Source organism: Drosophila sulfurigaster, chromosome 2L, assembly GCF_023558435.1.
Source record: "Drosophila sulfurigaster albostrigata strain 15112-1811.04 chromosome 2L, ASM2355843v2, whole genome shotgun sequence".
Classification (NCBI taxonomy): Eukaryota; Metazoa; Arthropoda; class Insecta; order Diptera; family Drosophilidae; genus Drosophila; species Drosophila sulfurigaster.
The window spans coordinates 12731005-12758779 of NC_084881.1; the positions used below are offsets into that span (position 1 = coordinate 12731005).

General features: G+C 38.0%; 5 protein-coding genes across 6 annotated transcripts; 3 read left to right on the plus strand and 2 right to left on the minus strand.

The window, feature by feature from the left end:
• The first annotated feature begins 1090 nt into the window (after window positions 1-1090).
• Window positions 1091-3596, plus strand: LOC133846947 (segmentation protein paired). The gene is made up of 2 exons (XM_062281661.1): window positions 1091-1447; window positions 1644-3596. Exons 1-2 carry the CDS (start codon window positions 1381-1383, stop codon window positions 3389-3391), a joined length of 1815 nt encoding a protein of 604 aa, XP_062137645.1. The 5' UTR covers window positions 1091-1380; the 3' UTR covers window positions 3392-3596.
• Window positions 3597-9237: 5641 nt separating this feature from the next.
• Window positions 9238-10342, minus strand: LOC133850561 (ankyrin repeat and KH domain-containing protein 1-like). Its single transcript, XM_062286685.1, has 3 exons — window positions 10148-10342; window positions 9575-9949; window positions 9238-9470 (listed from the first exon to the last, which is right to left on the minus strand). The coding sequence occupies exons 1-3, from the start codon at window positions 10340-10342 to the stop codon at window positions 9447-9449; spliced, it is 594 nt and encodes a 197-aa protein (XP_062142669.1). The 3' UTR covers window positions 9238-9446.
• A 6018-nt stretch (window positions 10343-16360) lies between these two features.
• Window positions 16361-20454, plus strand: LOC133844786 (armadillo repeat-containing protein gudu). Its single transcript, XM_062279046.1, has 3 exons — window positions 16361-17156; window positions 18095-19346; window positions 20202-20454. Exons 1-3 carry the CDS (start codon window positions 16546-16548, stop codon window positions 20340-20342), a joined length of 2004 nt encoding a protein of 667 aa, XP_062135030.1. The 5' UTR covers window positions 16361-16545; the 3' UTR covers window positions 20343-20454.
• A 686-nt stretch (window positions 20455-21140) lies between these two features.
• On the minus strand, window positions 21141-24416 carry LOC133850224 (ras-related and estrogen-regulated growth inhibitor). Of its 2 annotated transcripts, none has more exons than XM_062286263.1 (5): window positions 24285-24416; window positions 24066-24202; window positions 23848-24006; window positions 23633-23785; window positions 21141-21654 (listed from the first exon to the last, which is right to left on the minus strand). In XM_062286263.1, exons 1-5 carry the CDS (start codon window positions 24391-24393, stop codon window positions 21214-21216), a joined length of 999 nt encoding a protein of 332 aa, XP_062142247.1. In that variant the 5' UTR covers window positions 24394-24416; the 3' UTR covers window positions 21141-21213. The 2 variants fall into 2 exon arrangements, with proteins under 2 accessions (XP_062142247.1, XP_062142248.1); XM_062286264.1 differs by lacking the exon at window positions 21141-21654 and adding an exon at window positions 23557-23580.
• On the plus strand, window positions 22289-23242 carry LOC133850725 (angiopoietin-related protein 2-like). Its single transcript, XM_062286901.1, has 3 exons — window positions 22289-22430; window positions 22485-23039; window positions 23099-23242. Exons 1-3 carry the CDS (start codon window positions 22309-22311, stop codon window positions 23214-23216), a joined length of 795 nt encoding a protein of 264 aa, XP_062142885.1. The 5' UTR covers window positions 22289-22308; the 3' UTR covers window positions 23217-23242.
• Window positions 24417-27775: the final 3359 nt, after the last annotated feature.

Here is a 27775-nt window from a genome sequence, read left to right on the forward strand (position 1 = left end):
AGTTTTTAATTCAAATTTATAAAATTTTTAGGTTAAGTGAAAGAATTATTGTTGATTTAATTACAATAGATATTTATGAAAATAAAGTAATGAATAGATACACATAAAAAGTTAAGAGCGATGATCTTGTTAAAATATTAAATTGAAAAACTTTCTGCTGGTTTCAATCGATGCATTACTAGAACAAATTTATAAGTAATTATTATTTGTATTAGTAAAAAAAAAAACAAAATGAAATTATTGCTTAAAATTTACCAAATTCAATAAAATCAATTCATTTTTTTTGAAAAAGTTAAGTAAAAAGCTGACAATACATCAAATGAATAACGAAATAACTTCTACTTCTACTTCTAAATATAAAGATAAGATAATTAATATTTTAATGTTAATATTTTGATAAGCTTGAACACAAGTACCACACTAATACACAAGCACTATGAGACGATAGTTACACAACAATTTGCACACTTGTGATGAAGTATAATAATGCATTTTTTTAATTCTAAAGTTTACTAAAATTTACAACAAAACTCGATCTACGCCTGGGCCAACGATAACGGGACAACTGCTCCGCGGCAAGGCAAAACGACATATTATTTGACTCTCCCACTGATTGATAATTTAGTACTAATGAGGTATCAATAAAGGATCTAATACGCTTGTAAACCAATTAATGCGTACTCGAATGCATTATGACTTGCATTCAATGTCCAATTCGATTAACCAGCTGCAGAATTGGGTCAAAAGGACAAGGACTCGAGCTGCAAACTCCACAGTCAAGGTTATTTGGAGCCCTACGCTGCTGCCATTGGCCCACTGATGGCGCTCGTCAAAATGCCGCCCCCTAGCGAGAGAAGTCGGCACTGCCCAAGCAACTGCCAAGCGCTATGATCGCGCACAAGCGAGAACGAGAGGCAACTATGGCAAGTGCTGCGATTGGTCCGCGTGGTTGTTTACCTGCCGCAATGGCTGACATCTTGACTTGCTGTCGTCGCTGCTCTCGCTGTCGACGTCGCTGCTTCACAGAAAGGCAACGATCTTGGACGCTGCTGCACTGATGAAGTTAGTTAGACACAGACTGCGCAACGAGTCAGACATACAACTTCGTGGCCTCCGTTAACGTCTACGTCTCGTCTACAACTTTGTTCACATTTTTTTTACGTCGCCTACGTTTTCGTCGCGCTCTGCAACTACAACGAATTGATTGCGAAAAATAAGAAGAAAAACAAATAAAATAACCGTTGCTTCGTTGGCTTATGAAACTGTAACAAAATATATTTCGCAATTCGATTTGGCTATCGATAACGATACCGATAGCGATAGCGAGTGAAGTGAGTTGTCGCCACATTTAATTTGGATTTGGGGAAGGCCGTGTGAACTATGACTGTAACCGCCTTTGCCGCCGCCATGCACAGACCCTTCTTCAATGGATACACAGCGATGCAAGGTAAGTGTCGACAAGACAAGGTTAACACCAACAACAACAACAACAACCTGAGCAATTAGTGTGCGACCTTCGACACGACAATCGACGTTTCCTCTTCCCGGGAAGTCAATTGTGCGAGGTGTCGTAAATCAAGTGGCACACGCTTCGCTTTTCGTTCCTCGCTAACTTTCTTTTTCCTATTCTCTCTCTTTGCTAGATATGAACAGCGGCCAAGGACGCGTAAACCAGCTGGGCGGCGTCTTCATCAACGGTCGTCCTCTGCCCAACAACATTCGTCTGAAGATCGTCGAAATGGCTGCCGATGGCATTCGTCCTTGCGTCATCTCGCGTCAGTTGCGCGTCTCCCATGGCTGTGTCTCCAAGATCCTCAATCGCTATCAGGAGACGGGCTCCATACGCCCCGGAGTGATTGGTGGCTCCAAGCCACGCATTGCCACGCCCGAGATCGAGAGCCGCATTGAGGAGTACAAACGCAGCAATCCGGGCATGTTCTCCTGGGAGATACGCGACAAACTGATCAGGGAGGGTATCTGCGATCGCAGCATGGTGCCTTCGGTGTCCGCCATTTCGCGCCTGGTGCGTGGCCGCGATGCGAACGGCAGCAGCGATAGCAATGACAACGATCACGATAATACCGGCGGCAAACTGTCATCCAGCTCGTGCAGCTCCAATTCCGCACACAATCAACACAAACCCTCCGATGAGGATATTTCCGACTGTGAATCCGAGCCGGGCATCGCCCTCAAGCGCAAGCAACGTCGCTGCCGCACCACCTTCTCCGCCGCACAACTGGAGGAGCTGGAACGCGCCTTTGAGCGCACCCAATACCCGGACATCTTTACGCGCGAGGAGCTGGCTCAGCGCACCAATCTCACCGAGGCACGCATCCAGGTGTGGTTCAGCAATCGTCGCGCTCGTCTCCGCAAGCAACACACCTCAGTGGCGGGCAGCAGCGTCGTGGCAGCTGCGGCACCAACAGTGGGCAGCAGCCAGAGCAGCCACAGCCTTAATCACAGCAGTGTGGCCAGCTCACATCAACTGACCCCTCTGGCCATGATGCCCAGCATCGATGCAGTGTACCAGCACCATCAGTACGACTTCTACAGTAATCCAGCTCCCGTCGCAGGCAGCAGCAGCAGCAATCTCTCGCCGCCACCGTCGCATCATCATCATCAGTTCTACAATCCCGCTGCCAGCACCACCGCCAGCTACATCATGCCCAGCTCGGCGAGCAATTCCGCCGTCGCTCCGGAGCACTACGATGCCTCGCAATTGGGCGTCGTCTACAGCACTGCATCTGAGCCGCATCAGACAATGCCACGTAACGAGAGTCCCAACGAGTCCATCTGCTCCACCGGCTTCGGCCAGCTGCCGCCCACCCCCAACAGCTTGTCCGCTGTCGTCGTGGGTGCCTCGAGTGGCAACGAAGCAGCCACTTCCTCCTCTTCGCTGGTCAATGACAGCGATGATCTCTCGGCTGCTCTCAAAGTGGAGACAGCTGATCTGGTGGCCCAATCGCAGTCGCAGCTCTACACCAACTGGAGCGCCAGTCTGCGTCCCAATGCCCCATTATCGCCTGAGGATTCCCTCAACTCGACCAGCTCGACGAGCAATGCTCTGGAGGTGACAGTTCCCAGCTCGGCAGCAACTGCCGCTCACCAGATGTTCCATCATGCCTATCAGCATCCAGCGGGTCAATATGCCCCATATGCACCATCGTCAACGCATCCCCATGCCCCGCATCCCCATCATCCTCATGCACCGCATCCGCATCCGCATGCGCATGCGCAGTATGCCACACCGCATTATCCTGCCACCAGCTCGTCGCACTTCATGCCGCAGAACTTCAATGCAGCCGCCGCAGCAGCCGCCGCTTTCTCCTCGCCCTCGAAGATGAATTACACAGCGATGCCGCCACAGCCGTTCTATCACTCCTGGTACTAGACAGCGTCGGAATATCACCTCTCTAATCTCGCCAAAGAATCATGTTACACTATGCTAGCACCAAGTCTCGAGTGGTTCTACAAGCTATATGTAGTTATATCCTTAGTTGTAAGAGCATTTAGCCTATTCCTGAGTACTACTTTGGAGAGTACATCTGTATATAGTGTCTATAAGTTGCAAATAAATATATGATAATTTATATATACATCTGTAGCAATGTTAATTTATGAAGAAAGAAAAGGTGGATTAGACTTTCTACCTTGAAGAATCTATCTTTAAGTTGTATCTTTAAGGTATAAATTTATGAAAAAAGAAACGTGAAGAATGTATCTTTAAGTTGCAAATAAATACAATGAGAATTTATATAAATAACAGTCTATATGAAGATAGATTTCTAAAATTGCCAGGACATCATCTATAAGTATATTTCCCAATTTATAGCAAAAGAAGACGCATTCATTTAACTCAACTGCAATTCGTATAAAACTCTATTTAGTTTCTTGAAAGTTACAACTAAATATATGCTAATTTATACAGGAAGAGCAGACGCTTCTATCCAGCTCCTGGAACTGCCAGGACATGCTGTGCTCATTCAGTAGCCTTGCAGGACCTTGACACGCTTCTGTTGCCAGCAGGATTCCGGAAAATCTCGTTGCGAGCCATTAGAGACCTTAAGTAGCGAACGCATCCCGCATTCCGCATTTCGTGTTCCGAGTTTTGACACAAGATTTCAACAAACTCAACGGGACATAAGGACTCGAGGACGCCATGCTGTGAGTAAGCAAAACTCCAAAAACTAAAAACACAAATATAAAACAGAGAAATAGAAATCTTCCATTGCGGAAGTTGGCAACACATTTGGCTCTAAATGAGAACTCTAGTTGCAGTCGTCATCATTTAAAGTGGCTCAAACTCCAACCAAGGTGTTAATTGCCCATCAATTCTATCGAATTGAGTAATTGCCCCTAAGCATTTACCTCAAATTCACACCTCTCTCTCTCCGGTCTGCTCTGCTCTCTGTTCAGATCTGCTCTGAACCCAAAATCTAAATCTTTTCTACGTGTGCAACAAGTGGCAATTAATGAAGTCATACTTCAACAGACATCGCTCATCCCCAGACAATCCCTTGGTCGTTAGTCCTTGATCCTCTCAGTTTTCTGTTTGTATCTCTGTGTTATTATTTTAATCTAGTTTTTCCTACAATATTTGTGCAGACCAAAAGTAAATATTGACTTTGAAATCGACTTAGGATCGCAGTTCCAGGTAGAGTGCAAAAATTGTTTGCCAAAAATCCGACTGCAAATTGCGATAACCGAATCTCATTTAGTACTAAAGATTTCTATCAATCTCTTGGCAGTTTTGTTATTTTTCTTCCATTCGATGAAATTGTATTTTTCTTGTTGTTGAGTTTCCTGCTATCTCATGGCTAAATAGTTGGACTTTTGTTTCGTTCGCTTCAGGTTAGCCCAATTTTGAAGCTTGTCTAATGCCAATTTAATAGCACCCAACGATTTCACTGGGCTTTGGCTCCAGCCAAGCTAATAATGCAATAAACTCAATAAACTTTAATTAAAATTTGATTCATCAACCCCGATCCCAACTCTGATCCCCATGCGACCCTAGAGAAGCACGGTAGCCGAGAAAGCTCCGCTCGACAAATGTTTTTGTAAATGCCAGAAATCCAAAATATTACGCATTAATTTTCGGTAGCGATAAAGAATTACAACTCAAGTCTTTGCTTTGACTGTGTTACAAGTATTTCTTGGACTTGAACCTTTACTTTGTCAGACTAATGAACTTTTTGTAGCCGCTCTATTTGTACCCCAATCTTGTCCAGCTGCAGCAGCAGCAGCAGCAGCAGATCATGGGCGGAGGCTACTTGCTTCGCCGTCTTGATTAATGAACCGACAATGTGTTGAACCGACAAAGCTACGAAAATTGTAATTTAACATATGAGTAGCTGCCACAGCAACAACCACAGCAACATCAACAACCACAGCGACAGCAACAACCACAGCAACAGCAACAACCACATCAGCAGATGAGCCACAGATTTAATTTAATTTTATATACCCTAACAGACAATTCGAGTTTGATCAACATGAGCCAAGATTATATGACGCTTTTTTAAGGAAGTCAGAAAATACAATTCCTCCAATTCCAAAATATTTTCATTTCAAAAAGATTAAAAAAAAACACTTTTAGTTTCAGAAAAATGTATTTAAATGAGTTAACTTTTTATTCTTTTGCAATTATATATTCATTCTAATTTAGCTTTTAATTTTAAAAATTGAATAATAAAACAATAAAATTCTTCAATAACTAAAATTATTAATCAAGTTAATTCTTTTTTGTTTTTAGATTTATTTTGAATTAATTGAATCAAAATAATTTTTCTAGAATTTTTAGAAATGTTTTATGATATGGAAAATTTGCTTCGATGAATTTAGTGTTTACAATGAAATGATCCGTTAATAACTTTTCAGTATTGTTTATACATCAAAAGTACATCAAAAAAGTACTTTTTCGATAAATTCAGTTTTTAATATTGAAATTTAAAACAGATATTCTAATTTGTTTTTGATTTATTAATACTAATTTAAAATAATTAATTCCTTACTTGATTTAAATCATTTAATTATATACATTTTATACATTAAACTTAAGTAAAATTGTTTCTTAATTTAGCGTTTAAAACACAGTTGCTAATATTGTCAAAAAATAATTACCATATTTGAATTTTTTGTTAGTGTATTAAATGTTCGATAAGCCACATCAATCGTGTCTCTATCAAATATCTGCGTTTTTGTTTAGCCATTATTATAAATGACTTTTGCCATAAGTCGTGTATGTTGTACCTGTTGCAATGCTGCCCCTGATCATGGTCCAATTATAATCGTATTTTGCATTTTATAGACTCGTAAAGACGGTGTCAGGTATATCAGGCGGTGCCTGAGGCATAAGAAGCGCAAAACCTCAAAATATTTACAGGGTTCTGGCGGCAGACAAGCCTCCTAAATGAGCTGTGGATTGTCCCAAAATAAACTGCGCGAATTCGAATGCGAATTTCAGTTCCAAGAGACGAAATCGCTGGGTTGCGAAAGGATTTAGAGAGCCCTACAAAACCTGAGAGAGAGCGAGAGAGAAAAAGATTGAGGGTGTAAGAGTGAGACAAAATAAACACAGCTCGGGGATTAGGCAGATTCGGAAATAATCCTTTGCTGCCAGGAAGCGCGCAGGGCCAGGCAAAAGGTGAAAGGTTTCCCTCACTCATTTACGATGCACCATAAACTTTTATTTGCTGTCATTCTGTGTTTCTGTTTCTCTTTCTCTGTTTCCAGTCGAAGCGCATGCGCAGCTCTGAAGTCCGGACACAAACCCCTTTCCAAGCAAGAGTTAAGAACGGGAAAGGCTTAGCTTTTCAGCTCGTTCCCGTTCCCAACCTCTTCTCTTCTTCATTCCCATTTCTGTTTCTGTGCTCTCTACGAAGTGAAGTCAAAGTCAGGTAGACAGGATCAGCGAGTGAGCACAATGAGGACACTCGGACTCTTCACTTCTATGTCGAACGGGCCGATAATCCTTGCTAATGAGGTGTTTGCTTCAACAGGCTGCAGGAGAAAGTCTCTAAGTCAAGGATCATCAAGGATAATGTGCATAGATCTTAGCTCTATTTATGCTCAATGAACTAGTTGAGCAACTTAAACTCTTGCTCTCTTACTTTATTGCGCTGTGAAAATTTTTGAATATCTTTGAATATTTATGATTTGATTTAGTCAGATAGATTTTTAAAGATTTAGTGGAATATAGGAAAATATGGCTTAAAATGTTGTATGATGTTTTACAATTATTTAGTGATTCATAGAATAATTTTTCGTAAGGCGTCAATAGATAAAATTTTTTTTTTAATGATATTTATAAAATTATTTGTATAACTCTCGAAATGCTGTTGAAAACAAAACAATTATTGATAATAAAAAAGACGATAATGCCGAATTTAAAATTTTTTTTTTTATGTTGCAAATATGTAAATATTTATTGGGAAAGGCATATTTAAAATTGAAAATAAAATAAATATATATGTATATCAGACTTTTGTTTTTATTTCATCTCTTAAAATCAAGTAAATCTTCAGTGTAACTGGTAAGTAAAGTATCTAATTTAATAAAAAAAAGGGTAGGTATGGGAAATTGGTCGAAAATCTAAAAATGCACTGTATATCGGTCACTTAAAAGATGATCGCGATGTTCTTTGGCGCAAGGTGGTTTCTCTTGGAGTTTAGCCAAGTGTTTAATACTTATATGAGATCTATATTCTTAAATGCAGATCGATAGACCTATAATGTGCAGAAACGCTGTCCATTGAAATTTCAAAAGGATATGGCTGAACTGTAACTAATTTTATCCAATACTGTTTGTTACTGCTTCTTGAACTGCGCAAAATGAACTATTTTGAATAGAATCAGTTTGATATTTGTTTAAAACCGTTACAGAGCTTTACTCCAGTTGCAATTAATTTTAACGTTTTAATTGTTATTGTTGTTATCATCAATGACATTTTTGATGATTATTGCCGTCGCGAAGGGCTAAATAGTGCAAAATTATCGAGTCAAATACCAGGCGAACAGAGATCAGCAGTAAGCAGCAGAACAGAAAGTCACTTGTAATTGGAGAGTTTTGACTCCCGCTCTTGGGATCCAAATTACAATCTGAGAGAATAATTGTATTCTCTTTTGGATTTCTCCTGTGCGAGAAGTAATCCACCTGCTACTCTATTATGTTCGCCTGGTATTTTAACAGATTGAAATGAGAAATATTGGTTGAAGTAGTAGTAGTTATTGAAGTAGTTTTTGTTATTTACGAAGAAAATGGCATTACGATGAGGTGAAAAGTGCGAAATCATAGGATGAAATACTAGGGGAACAGAAATCAGCAGCAAGCAGCAGTTCTGAAAGTCACTTGCGCCACGTGCTTTTTAATATAATTAAAGGGTATTGTGTCCCGCTCTTGGGATCCACTTTACGATATGAGAGAATAATTATATACTCTGCAGCTCTAGAGGATAATAAAATAACGCATAAATATAATACAACAATACTTTGCTGGTAGCTTCAAGTTTACTTGCAAGATATGGGTAATTCCATGACGAAATTTGTCCCGTGCGAGACTTTTTGCAGTGCACTGCAGTGAAAATAACATAAACTGAAACAATTTTAAAAATAAGTGAATGTTATTCTTAAAGATCTAGATAAGCACTATATTTAGAGCTAAGATTGATTTTAGGAATTTAGTCTGTTTTCCGTTCATTTTTTGGTTTTGCGTACGAATTGGTTAATTTTTTATCACAACAGAAAACAAAACAGAAAGAAAATTCCAAAACCATTCTTAGCTCTAATTAAAGTACTTATCTAGAGCTAAACAAAATAAACTTCTTATTTTCAAAATTGTTTCGATTTATGTTATTTCCAATGTAAAGAGGCTCGCACGAGACAAATTCCGTCATGGAATTACCCATATTAAAAAAAAGTAAGAAAGTAAGAAAGCTACAGTCAGGTGTGGTCAACTGACAACTCAAAATAGACTGGTATTAATTTCAAGATATACCAAATAAATACATAGGTATATATCGTAATAATACTAAAAATATACCAACGGTTATATTTGGTATATTGATATAATATTACATTAAAAATATACCATCGAGTGCAGACTACTAAAAATATACCAAATGCAATATTCGGTATATTTATTTAGTACTACATTAAAAATATGCTTTCTAAAGCAAAATACAAAAAAAAGGCCAGCTTTAAATGTTCTTTTAATATTGTGTATTTAACAATATTTTTTCAGTCTCTAGCTGTTTATATAAAGTACATACATATAATAATAAAAGTGCGATTGAGCAACAAAAATGGATAGCAAGTGAAGCCAATTTTACCAAGGAGCTAGTCGTCGACTTGCGTGCGCCCTTCTCGATAAGTAAGTTCACGGTCGTCAAGTGGCCGGCACGACTAGCCTCCATAAATGGCGTACGGTTGTCCTTCGTCTTGTGATCCAGATTAGCGCCATATGAGAGGAGCACACTAGCCGCAACGGTATGTCCTTTTTTACAGGCAATCATCAGCGCCGTGTCTCCATTTTCCATCTTTGCATCCACATCCGCATCGCTCTCCAATAGTAAGTTCACCATTCTCACGTCCCCCTTGCCAGCTGCCATCATGAGATACGTGTTGCCATTTGTAATGGCCCCATTAATGTTGCCGCCGGCCTGTATGAGCAAAGTGGTAACCTCAACGTTACTATTGCTAATTGAACATTCGAGCGGCGATGGCAGTGAATAAGTGGAACTATTGACTTGCGCTCCAGAGTCTAGTAATACTTGCGCTACTTCCACTTGGCCACCTGTTGAAGCCGCTGAAAGAGCGAAGTTCAAGTGATCGGCGCCAGCTTGCAGTAGGAAACGCACCATATCAATATGACCCTTATAGCTAGCCACTGACAATGCACTCTCGTTGTACTCATTGGAACGGGTGTTGATTTCGGCTCCACGCTCGAGAAGTACCTATGAGAGAGACATTAAACATTAGATTAATCAGCAGATTAAAGGGTGAGAGTAGTTTATACATTCTCTATACATCATATAAGATATCTAATAACGAAATCATTAATTCGATTCTCGTCACTGAAGACAGTTGCAATCAAATCCCGGATTCTAATCACTTTTCAATGGTCAATTTACTGCCTATGACTCGATACTAACCTTGGCTACTTCCACATGGCCGGCACATGCGGCCTTCATCAGCGGTGTATGTCCAATCACATTGTGCTCCTTAATATTGGCGCCATGGCTTAGCAGTGCATTCACCACATCAACATAACCGCCTGCGCTGGCAACCATAAGCGCCGTTTCCCCATTTTCACAACTTTCATTTACATTGAAGTTGTTCCTGAGCATCACTATGACAATTTCACAATGACCCGAAGCAGCCGCTTCAAATTAGTGGTGCTCGATTTTTTTGGTTCTTGGAATGAAAACATTTCTAACAAAACTTTTATCAGAGCAGCAAAAAAACGAAACACAATTGTGAAAAATATTTGACAGACGAGAATAGTGATGGCTCGAGAATAGTGATGGCTCGATTAATCATATGATACATATTAATCGATTAATTTGTTTCAATTAGCGATTTAATTGTCTCGAAAAATGGGTTTCGATTTATTGAATCATTAATCGATTAGACTACAAAATAATCGCGACACTACAATATTACTCGCAAAATTAAAGACAATTTTATAATGCCAACCAGTTATATGTATGCGTACACATATATACGTATATATGTACATGCTCGCCTCTATATTTGTATCTGTATGCATAGAGGCACTGCGATAGCTCTGGTGGTAGACTACTCGGGTTCGAGCCCGTCTGGGTTACAAACTTTTTTTATACCCGCTACCCATAGGGTAGAAGGGTATTATAACTTTGTGCCGGCAGGAAATGTATGTAACAGGTAGAAGGAGGCATCTCCGACCCTATAAAGTATATATATTCTTGATCAGCGTCAACAGCCGAGACGATCTAGCCATGTCCGTCTGTCCGTCTGTGTGTCTGTCCGTCTGTCCGTCTGTCCGTATGAACACCTAGATCTCAGAGACTATAAGAGATAGAGCTATAATTTTTTTTTCGACAGCATTTGTTATGTTTGCACGCAGATCAAGTTTGTTTCAAATTTTTGCCACGCCCACTTCCGCCCCCGTAAATCAAAAATATCGAATAACAAGCGTAAATTTAAAGCTAGAGTTGCGAATTTTGGTATATAAAATAATTAGTATAGTAGTTATGATTCCTGAAAATTTAGTTGCAATCAGATAAAAATTGTGGAAGTTATTAAAGAAATACTTTTGTATGGGCAAAAACGCCTAATTACTAGGGCTCTTAGTTGCTTTGGCCGACAATCTGGTACATTGTGCCGTCTATGGTATATTTTGAATGGTGTGCTGTATCGATATACCAAAAATACCATTTGGTATATTTTTAGTATTTTTTTAGTATTTTCGGTATATTTTGAAAATAATACCAATATTTTGCCCTTATTAAAAATGGGTAGCGGGTATCTCACAGTCGAGCACACTCGACTGTAACTTTCTTACTTGTTTTATTTTTAATGGTATATCATATATATTTTGCTTTTATTCAAAATGTGTAGCGGGTATCTCACAGTCGAGCACTCTCGAATGTAGCTTTCTCACTTGTTTTTATTTATATTTCTAAATAATTAAATACGTACAATAATGAATTAAAGCATTTATGATAGAATAGCTACATTTTGTTATTTAGGTAATATCTTCATTATTAACCTTCACAGTAATTGCAATGTTTTCATCAAATGTATGTCAAAAGTTTTGTAGTAGCAAGGACACTCAGACCATGGATCACAATTGAGAACCCCTTGTGAGGACAGATTGTCAGCATAATCAAAGACTATTGGCAAACATTTTGGTTTGGTCTGTCAACTACTGTCTGGGTACAGAGCACAGAGGCACAGGTTGCAGTTCGTGTCCTGCAGTTTCGTGTCCTGCTCAATGTCCTCGGCTGGAATAGCCGATGTCCCACCGGGTTCGGTAACTCAAACAGAGAAAAGTCTGCGCGATGGCTGAACGAAGTCGAAGTCGGAGTCGGAGTGCGAAGAGGAGAGTTGTTGAGCGCACGCTGTTAGCTCACAAATTGATTTGTCAAATTGAAGCGCACAAGGACATTGCGATCATTAACGATGATTGCAGGACTCGTCAAAGTCGAAGGTCGAAGGCCATTGCGCAGTTGGACTTGGGTCGGACAATTGTCAACACTTTGTGCGCTGCTCCGAGCAACTGAGAGATCTGCTCACTTACCACCAACTGTTTCTGTTTCGCGACGATCTTCCATCTCTATTCCTTGCTAATATCGCTCTCTCTCTCTCTCTCTATAGTCTGCCAGTTGGAGTTTTATTAATAAATATGTTACATAGACTAAGCAAAAGAGAAACAGAGAGAGCTAAATATAAACGCAGAGAGCGAGGCAGATAGTCGTGTCTTTGATCTTGCAAATTGTCGTAATCGATTTGGAATGCTTGGCGGGACCTTCGACTGCTGCTCCTTTCAGTGCATCCTCCTGCTCGGTTGGCTTGGTTAGCAACTTGTCAGCTTCCTTTTGGCATCTTGGCCCAGCAAGTGTCTTCTGTTCAACGCTTCCACCACAAACTGAGTGCAAATTTCAGTTGAGACTGCGACCGTCACGCTATGTTTATGCTCATATCCCACTTTTGTTTACAAATCTCGAAAATTATCTTTTAATAGAACTTGGCATTTTCATTTTGTATTACTTTCAATTTTATCTGGTCTTGGGGGAAAATAATGAATCACTTCTGGGAATGAATGTTTTGGAAACATTTTAGTGCTTTTAGGTAATATCAAATTAGTAGTAAATATACAAAAACCTAATTTCCTCTTACTTCAATAGTTTGATTATTTAATAAATAAAAATAATAATACTTATATCAAGTTTAATGTCAATGGTAAAGAATGTTCTAAGAATCCTAGCAATATCTTGATCTTGGAGGAAAATAATAAATCACTATTGGGGATTTGTGCAATCTAATTAAAACTTTGGAAATTACTTAATATTCTTTTTGTAATATTGATTTAACGTAATAAGTAATTATTATTATTATTATTATTAAGACTACAAAACAAAAATAATTCTCTTTTTACTTTTTGCTTACTTCATTCAATTCATAGATTATTCAATAAATAACAATAAATGTAGTACAAAAGTAATAATAATTTTTGCAATCAAGAAGAGTTTAGAGCAGCAAGAACTTGGTTGTTTTTCATGACGATCGATGCTTAATATTTAACCACATTTCTGCCGATTGCGACTGCTCGTCAACAACAATAACAACTTCATAAAATTTATTCTTCATATATAACAACAACAATATAAATAATTACAACAACCATAGAAGCATTTCGTAATGGATTTTTAAAGGTGAATTTTGCAAATAGTTTATTTTGCATACTTCTAGGGGCACATAAATTATGCACACCAAATTCTCCACATCTCCGCCATATCCTGTTTTCAAAGAGGATCACAATACTCTTGCAAGGATTAGAGAAAATATTGAAAGGATATATGCTGTTATCAGCACAAAAATCATGCAACTTTGCTGTTTTCGGAATATTCGTTCTTTTAACATGAATTGACAACTTTCTTTAATTACCTTCCAAATTTCCTTTCATCGGAATAAACTTTGTTTCCGTTGATTTAGAAAAGAAAGATCCTTCTTATATCAATAATAATGATTCAGCAAGAGTTATAATATCACAATTTATTTCTCTGGCTTTCAACTCTCATGCATTACTTTTGCTAGCTTATTTTACTCAATGTAGTTATTTTAGTATTATGCTAATCAAGATGAAAGTTTTTTAAATAGGAAATGTTGAATGCGAATTCAGTTAATAAATGGTCTTACGTACTTTAGTAGGAATCTATGCCATCTAATAAAATATATGCGCAATGCTAATGTGTTCACCTGCGCCCAACTGACATTATAATTAATGACAAACAGTCGAAACAGAGCGAACCGTTGAAGGGCAATCATCAGCGAACAATGGCTATTCAAGTATTATATATGTATGTTATATTGTGTGTTAGGTGAACAATGTTGTAGAGCAAAACGGTGCATTTCATTTCAGACTTCTCCTACTACTTGTTTCGATTTTCGATACAAAACTCAACCTTAGTCTTATCGCTGTGGAAGTGAGAAAGGGCCTCGCTTTGAAATTTAGCTGCTGCATATTAATATTAATGGTTTATTATTATGACCTGGTGCCTCAGTGTTGCCTTCTTGCCTATTTAGGTAACTTCAGCCTCAGCCTCAGCTCCAGTTCCACAGCCTCAACTTCAACTCCAACTCCAGCTCCAACTCCAACTCCAACTACAGCTGTAACTGTAGCTAGTCTCGAGAGTAGCTCCTTTTGGGGTTGCCGTAGCTTTGTTCACGCCGCGATTGCTTCACTGCACTGACGCCTGGCGTGACGATTTTAATTTCTGCTCTACTCTGTAGCCATAAAATTGTGAAATCGGGCTTGCACGATTGCCTGATGATAGCAGTGAATTTTTAATGAGTTTTGTAGATGTTTTATTACATTCTATATGGAGAAAGAAACATTTGAACTATTAGAATTTATATGTTTTATTTCATATTTATTAAAAATATATCAGTTTTTCTTTATGTTACTACTAGTAGCTTTAAAACTAGTAACATAAAACAAAATGTATAATTATATCATAATATTGAGAGGAGTCTCAAAATTGAATTAAAACATGTCCACATACAAAATGAAAAACTCAATGTATAATGGTATAGAAAATTTATATACTATATAGTATTAATAACAGTAATTACAACAGCATACTTTACAATAAATTTAATTATTATACAATTTAATTCATTTAGGATTACAACAACTAGAATAACTATTATTTACTATTGTCATAATAAAAACTTTAGCTTCTATCGCTGACATGAAAATAAATTAAAACGTAAAAGCAAGCAAAAAATAGTCGAGGGTATCTGCAAGTTGATCATTCGCGACTACATCAACTTACTTTTTTTTATTATTATGTTTAAAGCGGCGCATGGTGCTTGGAGTCGCCTCCGTGACTGCAACAAATGACTGGCTAGGCGAGAGGGGGGCAATGGAAGGTGTGTGGAGCAGGAGAAGGAGAACTGGCGATGCTTCAGGTATTGCAGAATATTCGCTGCTGAGTGAGTGAGTTAAAGTTAAAGTGTGCGCTATGAGTTGCAATGGGCACAGTTGCAATTAGTCGCACGCCGTGGCGAGTCAGCGCCACCTAGCGGACAGTGGCCAGCAGCCAGCAGCCAGCAGCCAGCAGCCAATAGCAGCGAGAGGCTCAATGAACGGCATTGCCCGACATTCCATGAACGCAGCTCCTTCAAACTTAGTAGCGCAGCTAATGAAGTCCGCTTCACGCCAAGTGACAGTGGCCAACAAAAGCAACAACTACAAAAATAACAACAACAACAACAATAATATAGTATATATCTACAATGTAGGCAAAGAAGTTTTAGTTGGCGTTTTGGAGTTGTCGACTTCACGGACGCGTGCAAATTCCACAGAAAAAAGTGTTGAACTTTTTATTTTATGCACTCGACCTGCAACTAAATTGAAGTTGAAGTTCCCCATAAACTGCTTATAGCATAATTCATTACGTACTTATTTATATATGTACATATGTATGTTGCATAAAGTTTGAATTGTTGAAAGGGACATGTTGAAAACAATACAAATTTTTATATTAAATTCAAGTTCTTTTTATTTGGAATATTTTTATACCCTATATGATAGAAGGTTATTATAACTGTGTGCCGGCAAAAAATGTATGTAACAAGCAGAAGGAAGCATCTCCGACCCCGTAAAGAACATATGTATATTCTGGATCATCATGAACACCCTAGATGATATAGCCAGGTCCGTCTGTCCGTGCTTAAACTAACAATCTGAAATACTTACTATTCTATGGTTTATTTTGAATTGTGTATATTGATATACTAAATATATCCTTTGGTATATTTTAGTATTTTCATAGTATATTTTTAGTATATTTGTAGAATATGGTTTCATTGGAGATGACAATCGGGTATCTCTCAGTCAAGCTAACTAGTGTGTTTTATTCTGGCTTGTTACTTTTTATCAAACAACATTTTTTTTATCACATTCTTCCTTGTTAACCATATTAAAAGTCAGCTTGCTCCAATTGGAACACTTCAGTAAACACAGCCACTACTCCGGACAGCTGTATTGAGAAGCCAATTAAATTAAAATTTTCTTACGTACAGATAATATTCTATACAAAAAAAAATGTTCATAAAAAGTAGACAAACAAATTGAATTAACCCAATACACATGTTATTCATATGGAACATAAAAAACGTCACCCTAGCAACAAATGTTATTTAATCGATTTTACTGGCCTTTGAAATTCCTTGACGTGAATCAAATACACAAATTCCAGCACATCAAAGTTGTCCAACATCGCAAGCAGTTCAAGTCGAGTATTATATATTTTCTATACGAGCTTTAAGATAATCCAAAGAGATGAGTGCCAGTGGAAATGCACCGCGAAGACAGCGAAAAATACGCGAACAATGCGGTTCATGTCCAGATCGCTTTTCGCGTGATAAACGACAGGTTGTTGTGGAGGATTCGGATACCACTGAGGAGGAATCCTCCACCGACGAGGAGGAGCGCTGGAAGGATGTGGCACGAGCTGCCGAAATACCCGCTGAATACTATAATATCCAGAAACTGGTGAAGTACATCAAGGCGGGCAATCAGACAGCAACGATTGTGTCGCTTTGCTGTCTGCAGGATTACGATCTGCGCACACAAATCAATCAGTTTGCCATCCAGGACATTGGCGGTCTCGATGTGCTTGTCAACATCCTCGAGTGCAACGATACCAAGTGCTGTTTGGGTGCACTCTCTGTGCTGTCGGACATCACTCTCAATATTGACATACGCAAGACAATCGTTGATCTCGATGGCATTCCTCTCATTGTGGATATCTTGAGCTCATCCATGAGGGATCTCAAGACTATGGCAGCTGAAACTTTGTCGAATGTCAGCAAAGTGCGACTGGCTCGCAAATATGTCCGCCAATGTGGCGGCATCTCCAAGTTGGTAGATTTACTGGACATCAAGATGAGGTAAGAGCTGATATGAGAACTGTTTTTAGTGCTATATGTATTTAACTAACCATCAGATCATCAAATTTGGTTCTCTCTTTTTACTGTCGTTCTATCTATTTTGGCGAATTTTACTTAATTTTCAACCTTAACTTCTAACATTCGATTCCTGGAACAAGTTATGAGCTTGAGATAATAGAACTGACAACGATAATCCTTAATTGTGTAATCCTTTGTTTTAAATTTTTCACGTTCTTAAATAGATTTGAAGTATAAAACTGTTACTAATAATCGTAACTAAATAATTTCTACAAAATAAGAAAACTTCATTTGTTCTTGTATTTTGTTACAAAAAATAATTCTATTGAATTATACATCATAAAATCAAGAATCCGAAGAGCATAAATACTTGATGAAGGCAATCATAAATATTTTAGAACTTTTCTAGAATATTTTTTCCTGAAATAAGATTGTTTTAAAATCATACTTATTTTAGAGCAACACATTTTTAATTTACGAAAATATTCTTAGAAAACAAAAGTTTCTAAATTGTATTGAGAACACTATACATATTATATATTTAATTATGATCGAAATTCATATATTTAGATTGTTTGTTAAAAACAAAGAAATCGATTGCAAAATTTTAAAGATTGAAAATAAACTATATTATAATTATCTTTAAGATTGGAACTCTGATTTGAACAATAAGTTCAACATTAATTAAGAAAATCAAATTGTGGAAGTTAAAACCTAATTTTCACTCTGGGGCATTTATTATTCTTTGATTTTTTAACAATATGCACAATATATTTCTATCTTAAAACGATAATAGAATAATTTACGAAGCTGAGCCGAGTTTCGAAATATGCAGAAATAACATTAGTCCAAAAAATTCTTACAAAATTCTATATTTTCTAAAACTGCCGTACAGTAAATACCTCAAATATTGTTTACAGCATATTGCAGACGCCACGCGATCAACTGACTGTGGAGGAGATCGAGTGCTTGGACATGGCACGCGCCGGATCCCGAGCCCTGTGGACACTGGCCGACTCCAAGCACAACATGGAGCAGATGCGGAAGAGCGGCATTGTGCCACTTATGGCCAACCTGCTAAAGTCCGTCCATATCGATGTGGTCATACCCATAATGGGCACCGTGCAGAAATGCTCATCGGAGCCAAAGTTCCAGCTGGCGATCACTACAGAAGGTATGATAGCGGACATTGTGAATCATCTGAAGTCGGAGTGCATTGATCTCAAGGTGGAGGGCAGCTCGGCGCTCTACAAGTGCGCCTTCGATGCGACCACGCGGGATTTGGTGCGCGAGGCTGGTGGATTGGAGCCACTGGTGGCCATACTCAAGGACAAGACGGTGCGGGATAACAAACCATTATTGCGAGGAGCAACTGGCGCCATCTGGATGTGTGCGATGACGGATGAGAATGTGAAGGAGCTGGACGACATGAATGTCATACACCATCTGGTTGCTCTGCTGGCCGATGAATGCGATGAGGTGTTGACCAATGTGACTGGAGCGTTGTCTGAGTGTGTGCGTTTCCAGGAGAACCGTGTGGCTGTCTTAAACGCTGGAGGATTGCCATCGATGGTGTCGCTGCTCAACTCTTCGCATGCGCCGCTGCTCGAGAATCTGGCCAAAGCGATCAAAGAGTGCGCTGAGGATGCCGATTGCATGCGTGTGCTCGAGAAATTGGACGCAGTCCGTCTGGTGTGGTCACTCCTCAAGAACACCAGTCCGCGTGTCCAAGCTAATGCTGCCTACGCCATCTGTCCGTGTGTCAAGAATGCCACAGACTCTGCGGAGTTGGTGCGCAGTCTCGTTGGCGCCATGGAACTCGTTGTGGGTCTGCTAAAGTCCAAGGAAATTATGGTCTTATCGGCTGTCTGTGCGGCGATTGCCACTATTGCTCTCGATCAAACCAATCTGGCCATACTCTCGGATCTGCGTGTCATCTATAAGCTGGCGGATCTGGTCAACACAACCGATGACAATCTACGCATGAATCTCGCTGCTGCGGTTGCCGCCTGCGCTTGCTTTGGCAACAACACCGAAGAACTGGGACGTCTGCGCACTGTGACGCCCATTGTCACTTACATGACCAGCGACAATCCGCTCGTGCATCGCACCACGGCCATGGCCCTGGAGAAGCTGTCGATGGATCCACAGAACTGCATCACAATGCACCAGGTAAGTCAGCTTATAATTCTTTAATCAGGAAGTGCAATTAATAATTTTGAGCTTATAAACATCAAATGCCAATAACTCAACTAGCAACAAATTCTGCAAGAGGAATTTGATTTTTATAATAAAATCTAAAAAGCCAATTACAGCTGGTATAATCAGCTACCCCTAGAAGTAGGGTCTTAAGAATATTTTGTAGTATATCCTTCATGAAATTCATGCAACAGACAGAAGGAGGCATCACCCAGCCCACAAAGTATATAGTATATTCTTAATCAGAGACGATATAGCCATGTCCATGTTTGTCTGTATGATCTTAGAGACTATAAGAGATAGAACTGTACGCAACCTAAGCTTTTTTTTATATTTTCGCTTCCGGTCCCACAAATCAAATAGCAACCATAATTTTGAAGCAGTTTTTTGTTACGATTCCTGAACATTTTTTTTTGTAATCTGAGAAATAATTTTATATGGCAAAAAACTGTCTGTTTCTTTGGTTCAAAACTTGTCATATTTTGTATATTTTTGGTATATTTTAAATGCATTAGTATATCAATATACCAAATATAACCTAATGTATAATTTTGTACTTTTCCTGTATATTAATTCGGTATATTTTAAGAATAATACCGCACTCTCACAGTCGAGTACGGTCGTATGCATCGTTCTTACTTGTTTTTATAATAAAAAAAAATAATTTCTTTTTTTATAATTTAAAGTGATAAGATTACATTAAAAATGTATTAAAAGTTGATTTTTATTTTCCATATTAAATGTAATATATAATATTAATAATGATTTTCGTTTAAAAAAAATGTCACTGACCCTTCATTTAATTGATATTCGTTACCTCTTTCTCAGAGCGGAGTTGTGCCTTTTCTTCTGGAGTGCATTGGATCCACCAACAAGGAGTTGCAATTGGCTGCTGCTGGATGTCTGCGCAACATTCGTGAGTTGGCGCTGCGAGCTGAAGAATATATGCTTAAGATCGACGACGATTAGACACGAAACTTTCTACATACTTCATTCTTCTTTTAAGCTGTTTAAATTGTTTGCAAGTGCTTAAAATAAATGATGCAGCAAAAGCTGCTTAAAAACAAAATCTACAAGTAAAGTTCAAGTTTGTTTGCTATAGGGTTGGAATTGAATTCAAGAGGGCAACTTATAATTTAATTTACTTCACTGCATTGGATGATTGATCCTTATTATATGTACATAAAACGGACTAACAAAAGTTCGGTAAATAAGTAAAGTTCGTTAAGTTGAGGAGTTAATTTAAGGAGCATAGCCATTACAATTTTTTTTTTTAATTAGAAGAATAGTCAAACAATTCAAATAACTGACTTTTGCATTATGCTGTAGTAATAAGTAACCTCTTAGATCGGTTCTAAGCTAAGAAAGCAGCCTAACCAGATACATATATAACATAGTAACATACCTCTACAGACATAACATATAACATACCTCTAGACGGACTAAGGTAATGATTTTTTTGTACTGTAAAACTCAAATCTCATAATACCCAAAGAATTTTTCCTACAGATAAATATTCTACAAACATAAATAATATATGATTGCTTAAAATTCAGCAGATTATTTACATAATAAACAAAGACCTCTATCAAATTATTTTACAAGTACGACATATGTATTTAAGCCCTAAGACTATCGCTAACTTCATTAGAGCTTCAAAACACTGCAGCTAACATCAAGGATATTTATCTACTGCCATCTGAAAGATTAAAAGTTTTCATACAAAAACTCGTTTTTCATAAATAAATGCGCACAAACAAACGGATTTCAACATTTAGCTATAAATATATTTGGCGGAACAATTGAACTAACTAAATATGGGAATAGCGCCATCTAGTGGTCAGTAGCTGGCGTTGCTGCCCCTCGTCGAGATGCTCATGCGCCTCTCTACTCGATTCGTGTGCGGCAAGAGGCAACCAGGTGGCGGATAGCGCCAACGTCTCGGTCTCGACAACAGCGTGCCATCGGTGGAGGCGCGATTCCGGAACGGAGCATCGATGTCGCTTCGTGAGCTGCCCAGACTGCTGCTCGCGATGTCGTCCGTGGACTCGGTGTGATCGCCGTGGACGCTGCCTTCCTCCTGGCAGGCACTGCCAATGAGAAGGAACGAGCGACGCGTCACGGCCAGCGACGTTGTGTCGTAGAAGGAACATGAACCAGAATCGGGAGGCGTCAGGATGCCATCTGCGGCATTTGCCACATCGCTGGTGGAACGTTTGAGCTTGGGGAATTTGCTGAACACACGCCAGAAGCGGAACACATCGCGAAACACGTTCTGCACCTGAAAAACAGCATGTGAAAATCAGATTAGGTTTTACAACTTTTTACGAAACCAAGAGTTGTTGTCAATATGCTAAGTTGTTCTAATTACCATTATGACTATGATAAAATAATAGATATATAAAATATAATATTAAATAATAACAACCTCAATTTATTAAAAAAACTAAAAATTTAAATTATAAAAAGTTAATTAGGAAATCAATGTGAGGAACATAAAATATATAAATAATATTTTAGATGAAAAATGATTTACAAAAACCTCATATATTATATTTATTACATACTACTAAGAGTTACATTAATCTATTCCATATTGCTAGTGTCGGAAGCGGTGGATAAGATTAGATTAATGCTTTTGTCGAATCTCATTCACCCCACATTTGATTTTGCACTAACACTTCTTGCTATCAAATAATCAAATTCAATTCACTTTGATCCATTTCGTTCTATTTAAATTGAACCATTTATTGAGTGCATCGTGATTATACACTTCTTTATAATGAGCTGAATTAACAATCGCTTAATTTATAGAGCCATAAACATTATCAATATTTTAATTTGGCAACGTTGATTATAACGATAAGAAATTTTTGTATAAAAAGGAAATTTGGCTCAGTCTTTAGCAGGTTTTATTCCAATTAGTGTCGCGAAAATGTTCCGCTGTATAATTTATATATCATTCCTAATAAATATCTTAGCCATTCTTTGTAATGCTCAAGAATTTAATGAAACTAACGAAATTCCTCCGATTACATCGGAGATTACCGACCTAAAGTGAGTTAACCAAAAACTAAAGTACATATTCATAATAAGATAATGATTTTCCAGTGCGGAGCCAAATTATGACTTATGTTTACGTAACTATGTACGCAACTGTGCCGAGGCAGGAATCTATTCCAAATCGAGTGGAATCTACGAGATTCATATTCCCAACTACTTTCAACAACCCTTTAAAGTGGCCTGTGATTTGAAGACTCAGGAAGGTGGCTGGACTATTATTTTAAGACGACTTGATGGAAGTGTGGGCTTTTATCGAAACTGGGATACTTACAAAAAGGGATTTGGTGATCTAGATGGCGAGTTCTTTTTGGGATTGGAGAAAATACATGCACTAACTACGGAGTTCAGTCAAGAGTTGCTTGTAATTCTCGAGGATTTTCGGGGCACAGAAGTGTTTGAGAAGTATGAAAAATTTGCGATTGCTGACGAAGATGAACTCTATGCCTTGACTACTCTGAGCACAGGCAGTGGGACTGCTGGTGATTCATTGATATATAATAAGTTCTCAAATTTCTCAACTTATGATCGGAACAATGATGCACCGAATAAAAACTGTGCCGAGGAGCGAAAAGGAGCTTGGTGGTATAGGAGTTGCACTCGAGCGTAAGCATATCATATATGGTATGATTTTCTTAATATTCACGCTAAAACATTCTTTATAGCCAATTTACAGGTTTATATAATGGCACCGATACTCAGGGAATCTACTGGTACGATTTCAGGGACAAAACCTCCCTTAAAACAACCATTATGATGATACGTCCAAGGAAGGCTTCCTAGAAATCCGATGATTGACTTTATATCTATCGCGATAAAAACAATTCTATCTTTAGAAAAAGACATTTGTCTTCCCGCAAAAAAGTGTATTTTGTTATTAACATATAATGTATATTCATTTACATTAATGAAATAAGTTTGATTCTGAGCATTCTTAATTTGTAAAATTAATCTTCAGAAAACTACTATATAATATTAAAGAATGTTGCAAACTTTTCTATATTTAGAAATTTATTGTATGAAGTAAGGAAAGACATTAAATATTTATGGATGCTCAATTAAATAGTGATTAGTTAATGGAAACGAAATTAGTAACGTTCCGGAAAAAGTTAAAAGTATATAAAACAATGTTCAGGTACTATTGATACTAAAGATCATTGAGATTATTAAGGAATTGTGGAATTAAATAATGCACGTACCTGATCAACACTCTCCCTAACGGATATCTCATGAAAGCAGGCGCAGGAGAGCTCACGAAACCGACGTTGTCCCTCCTCCAAACTGACCATTCGATCTCCCGTCTGATCTGTCTTGTTGCCCACCAGTATGACGGGTATATCCAAAGCATAATCCTTCAAGGCAAAGCACAATTAACAGAAGTTGGTACGAAAAAGCAATTCATGTAAATCCAAACCTTGCTGGTGGAACCCAATTTGCGTCGACGTTTGTTGTAGTTGATGAGGAACTTCAGTCGACTGCACTCGTCAAAGGAGCACTTGTCTGTGATGGAGTAAACGAGTATAAATGCATCCGCCCAGCGTATGTTCGACTCCAGACTAACTCCATCCAGTTCCTTCAGAGAACAAGAAGTCAATTTGCTGTATTAAATCCTTTAAAACTATTTTCACTTACATGCAGCTGTCCGGTGGCATCCAGTATATCGAACTGTATCGCCTCATTGTCCAACGTTGTTTGGCAGGTATAGATTTTCTCTAGATTTGGATCATATTCTCCAATAAAACGGCGGGTGATAAAACGCACCACCATGGCTACACAAATGACGAAGATAAAGTCGAGGAAGGATTGAAGCTTTAGCAGACTTGTCTCCTATTACTTTGGCTCGTCACTCACCCGTTTTTCCCACTCCGCTCTGGCCGAGCACCATGACCTTCAGTGTCTTTTGTTTATTGGTATGCAGGCCCAGCTTGACCAGCGACGACTTTGGCGAGGTGGCATTCATTTCACTTCACTCCACAACGGAGAAATCAAATAGAATGTAGACGAAGGCCAACTGTTTTAGGTGCTGTGAAAAAGAAAAGAAAAGAAAAGCTGCGTAAGTTTGCCATGAGACGAACACAATGCGTCTGTCTGCCCAGCATGATTGACAGAACCTTTTTTGATGCCCTACAAACTAAGCATTAAAAGGTTGCATGAGTTCTCGACAATTGTATGTTATGATGTATTGCCAGCATAAAAATATTATTGTACAATCTCACAGTTGCTAAGTGGCCAGACCTTAAATGAATTTCCCTAGGAAATGAAGAATGGAAGTTTTTTTTTTTGTGTCTCAAAAGTCTGTGTGTATATGAAAAAGTGTATATTTTTCTAATAATTACAGCTGTGAACTTTGAAATAGCAGTGGTAGCGACCTATAAACACATTATAAACACAACTTCCAGACAAAATTTGCTTTGCTAATATTTGGTTCTTTCTTATCTCTACATTTCCATTTAATAAAAACAATGTCCAAACGATCAACTAACAAAAACGAATTTGCAAAAAAAAAAAATTATGTAGTTTTTTTTTTCGGTCGCATTAGTATTTCAAAGTTCACAGCATTATGTACTTTAAATCTAGGTTAAGAATTCCTCATATACAACAAGATTAGCCATGTAGAATTATTTAGTTATTATTATAAAATATGTAATATTAAAAAAAAAGGTTAAGATGCCATCTCAGAAAACTGTCTTGATAAAATACAAAAAAATCGCTGTGCTTGTAATTATACAGGGTATGCTTTGTTCTATCATACCCACTTACTGTATATTCGCATGTTTTAACAGATATTATTATTTGCTGCATAGTTCGGCTGCCCGTAATCCATACGAGGAGCTGGGAGCGTTTTTCCACCTCCGATACGCATTTTTTGGCTCAGCTCACAACAATATTGCATACTTTCGAGCGTCGGCAACAAAAGGCGGGTGAATTTTTCGTAGCATACGCTAAGGCGCACCACAAAAGACAAGCGAGTGCGTGTGTTTTATAGATCCCCCCACGCACACACAAGTCTAAGTATACATATGTAAATGTGAATACGTGAGTGAGTGTGTGTGTGTGTGTGTTTGTGCTGCTGATAAGGTCAACAATGTCAGCGACAACGAGAACGACAACTTTGAAACATTTATTGGACACTTTTTGCGTCGCCGTCGTCCCAGGGTCAGAGCCTGAGACTGAAACTGAAACACAAGAGCAACAGCAACAACAACAGCAACCGAACTGGAGCCACACACAGAGCTTAAGCCATCGTCAGGGACGTGGCCAGGGACATGGTCAATATTATGATAATGTTTATAATAATCAACAACACGCCCCGACAATTATCAGCAGATTACTCACTCTATATACATATATATACACATATACTGGGATACATAGTTCCACTTGCAAGCAATTCTCGTGCACTTCAAAATAAGTAAATACAATAGTGCTCATAAAATATCAATTATCACTTAAATGCGAGGTAAATGTCGCACTCCATTGGGCGCCCTCCATTCACTCAATGCCCAAGTGCCTCTCGATACAGTCGCATTATTTCCAACAACCAAGAGCTCAAGTGCATGTGGATAATTCTCCGTCTCCGTCTCTGTCTACGTGTACACTCCACTCCTAGTGTTTGTCCAGTCAGAATGTAAACAATGAGTCTGCCAGGTAATTTATCGATATCGAGTAACAACTTGAATACTCTTCAAGAATACACATTTATATCGACAAGGAAACAAACTCCATTTAAATTTTTGTTTAATGCTCTAAATACTCTAAAATATCTATTATGAATAATCTGGTTAAGTTATATTATTAAAATTTAAAGAACAAATTATATTGAGATTTAGTAGAAATAAATAAATTGTTTAGAGAGTAATTTAAAAATGAGGCATCTTGTTGAAGATATTCTTAGTAAGTTTAAACTTTGTCATAAATTTAAAATTAAATAAAAACAAGTACTACTTATTTTAAATAAAATCAAAACAGTGCAGTATTATTCATAAATTATTCCAAATTTATATATAACTACTAGATCGTACCAAATATTAATATAGGAATACATTCAATATATACAACAGAGTACAAATTTTACATATACCATACGAAAAAATCTTTTCTTCAGTAACTATTTCATAATAAAAAGAAGAATTTTATTAAATTGAATTTGTACTATGAATCAAATCGTTATCTGCTCTTTAATATTTTATTTTAAATAAATAACTTTTGACTATATAAATTAAAATAATAGATTAAATACAAAAATCGACTTTTAATTAAAAAATGAAAATAGAAAATTAACTACACATAAAAATGTTTTAATTTGCTGAGATCACAATAAACTATTGAATACTAAATATTTTATAAGATTGATTGAGCAGAGGTAGAATAATAACTAACTTGGTCAGATTGTTCTATATCTTGCTTCTCTTACAACCAGTTTGCAAGATATTGCGCAAGATTATTGCTCAAAATCAATTTAAATATAATGTGGAATGCAAAGAGAAAGAAAATCATTGATATATTAATTAACATTTATACATATAATACAAATGCAAAATTACCTACTCAAATCATAAATGAATTCAGACCGCAGTAAATTCAAGCTGACTACAAAAGTATTTCTAAGCATTTATAAAAAAGAGTTAGACTAATAACTAACTTGTTCAGATTAAGCACTTATCACTTGTTGAGTGTACTCCATGGAAGTGTATTATAATTACTTCTGCTACTGAATGAATACACAGCTCAGCTCAAAGGCTCGTGTGCTTGTTTGTGCATTGTGTTTACGACGCATTTGTTGCTTCACACAAATACACGCGCTCAAACACAGACAGATAGATGGCGGGGAGAAAAAGAGAATCATGTGGATGTATATAGAAGTATTAATGTCTGCTGTGCTGATAAATATTCATCAGGAGCAAGTGCCAGCAGCCAGCAACCAGCAACCAGCAGCCACATGCATGCTGATTATGCCAACAGCAGCAGACCAGGAGAAAATCCTGGACTCGGTTCCGAACCCGAGCCAGACTTTACCTTTTGCGACTTAAAGCATTTGCTGCGTAGATTTTAATTAGGTGGATTTGTAGCTCAAACAATGCGAAAGCCGAAAGCGGCTGCCAAGGCAACGCAACATTCTATAGAACGCTGCGCGTGCCTAATGAACCAATTGCCTGCCAGTCAACAGGGCGTATACGTAACGCAACGTAACACATCGCTCCACTGGTCGGCTGGTCGATTTTATGTGCATCAAGTGGTTGTGTTGCCACGACGCCTGGAAAACAACTTTTTCGAGAGTTTTTCTCCGTCTCGCCCTTAGGTCCATTAAGTCCCGTCTGTGTTGCGTCTGCTGCCCAAGCGAA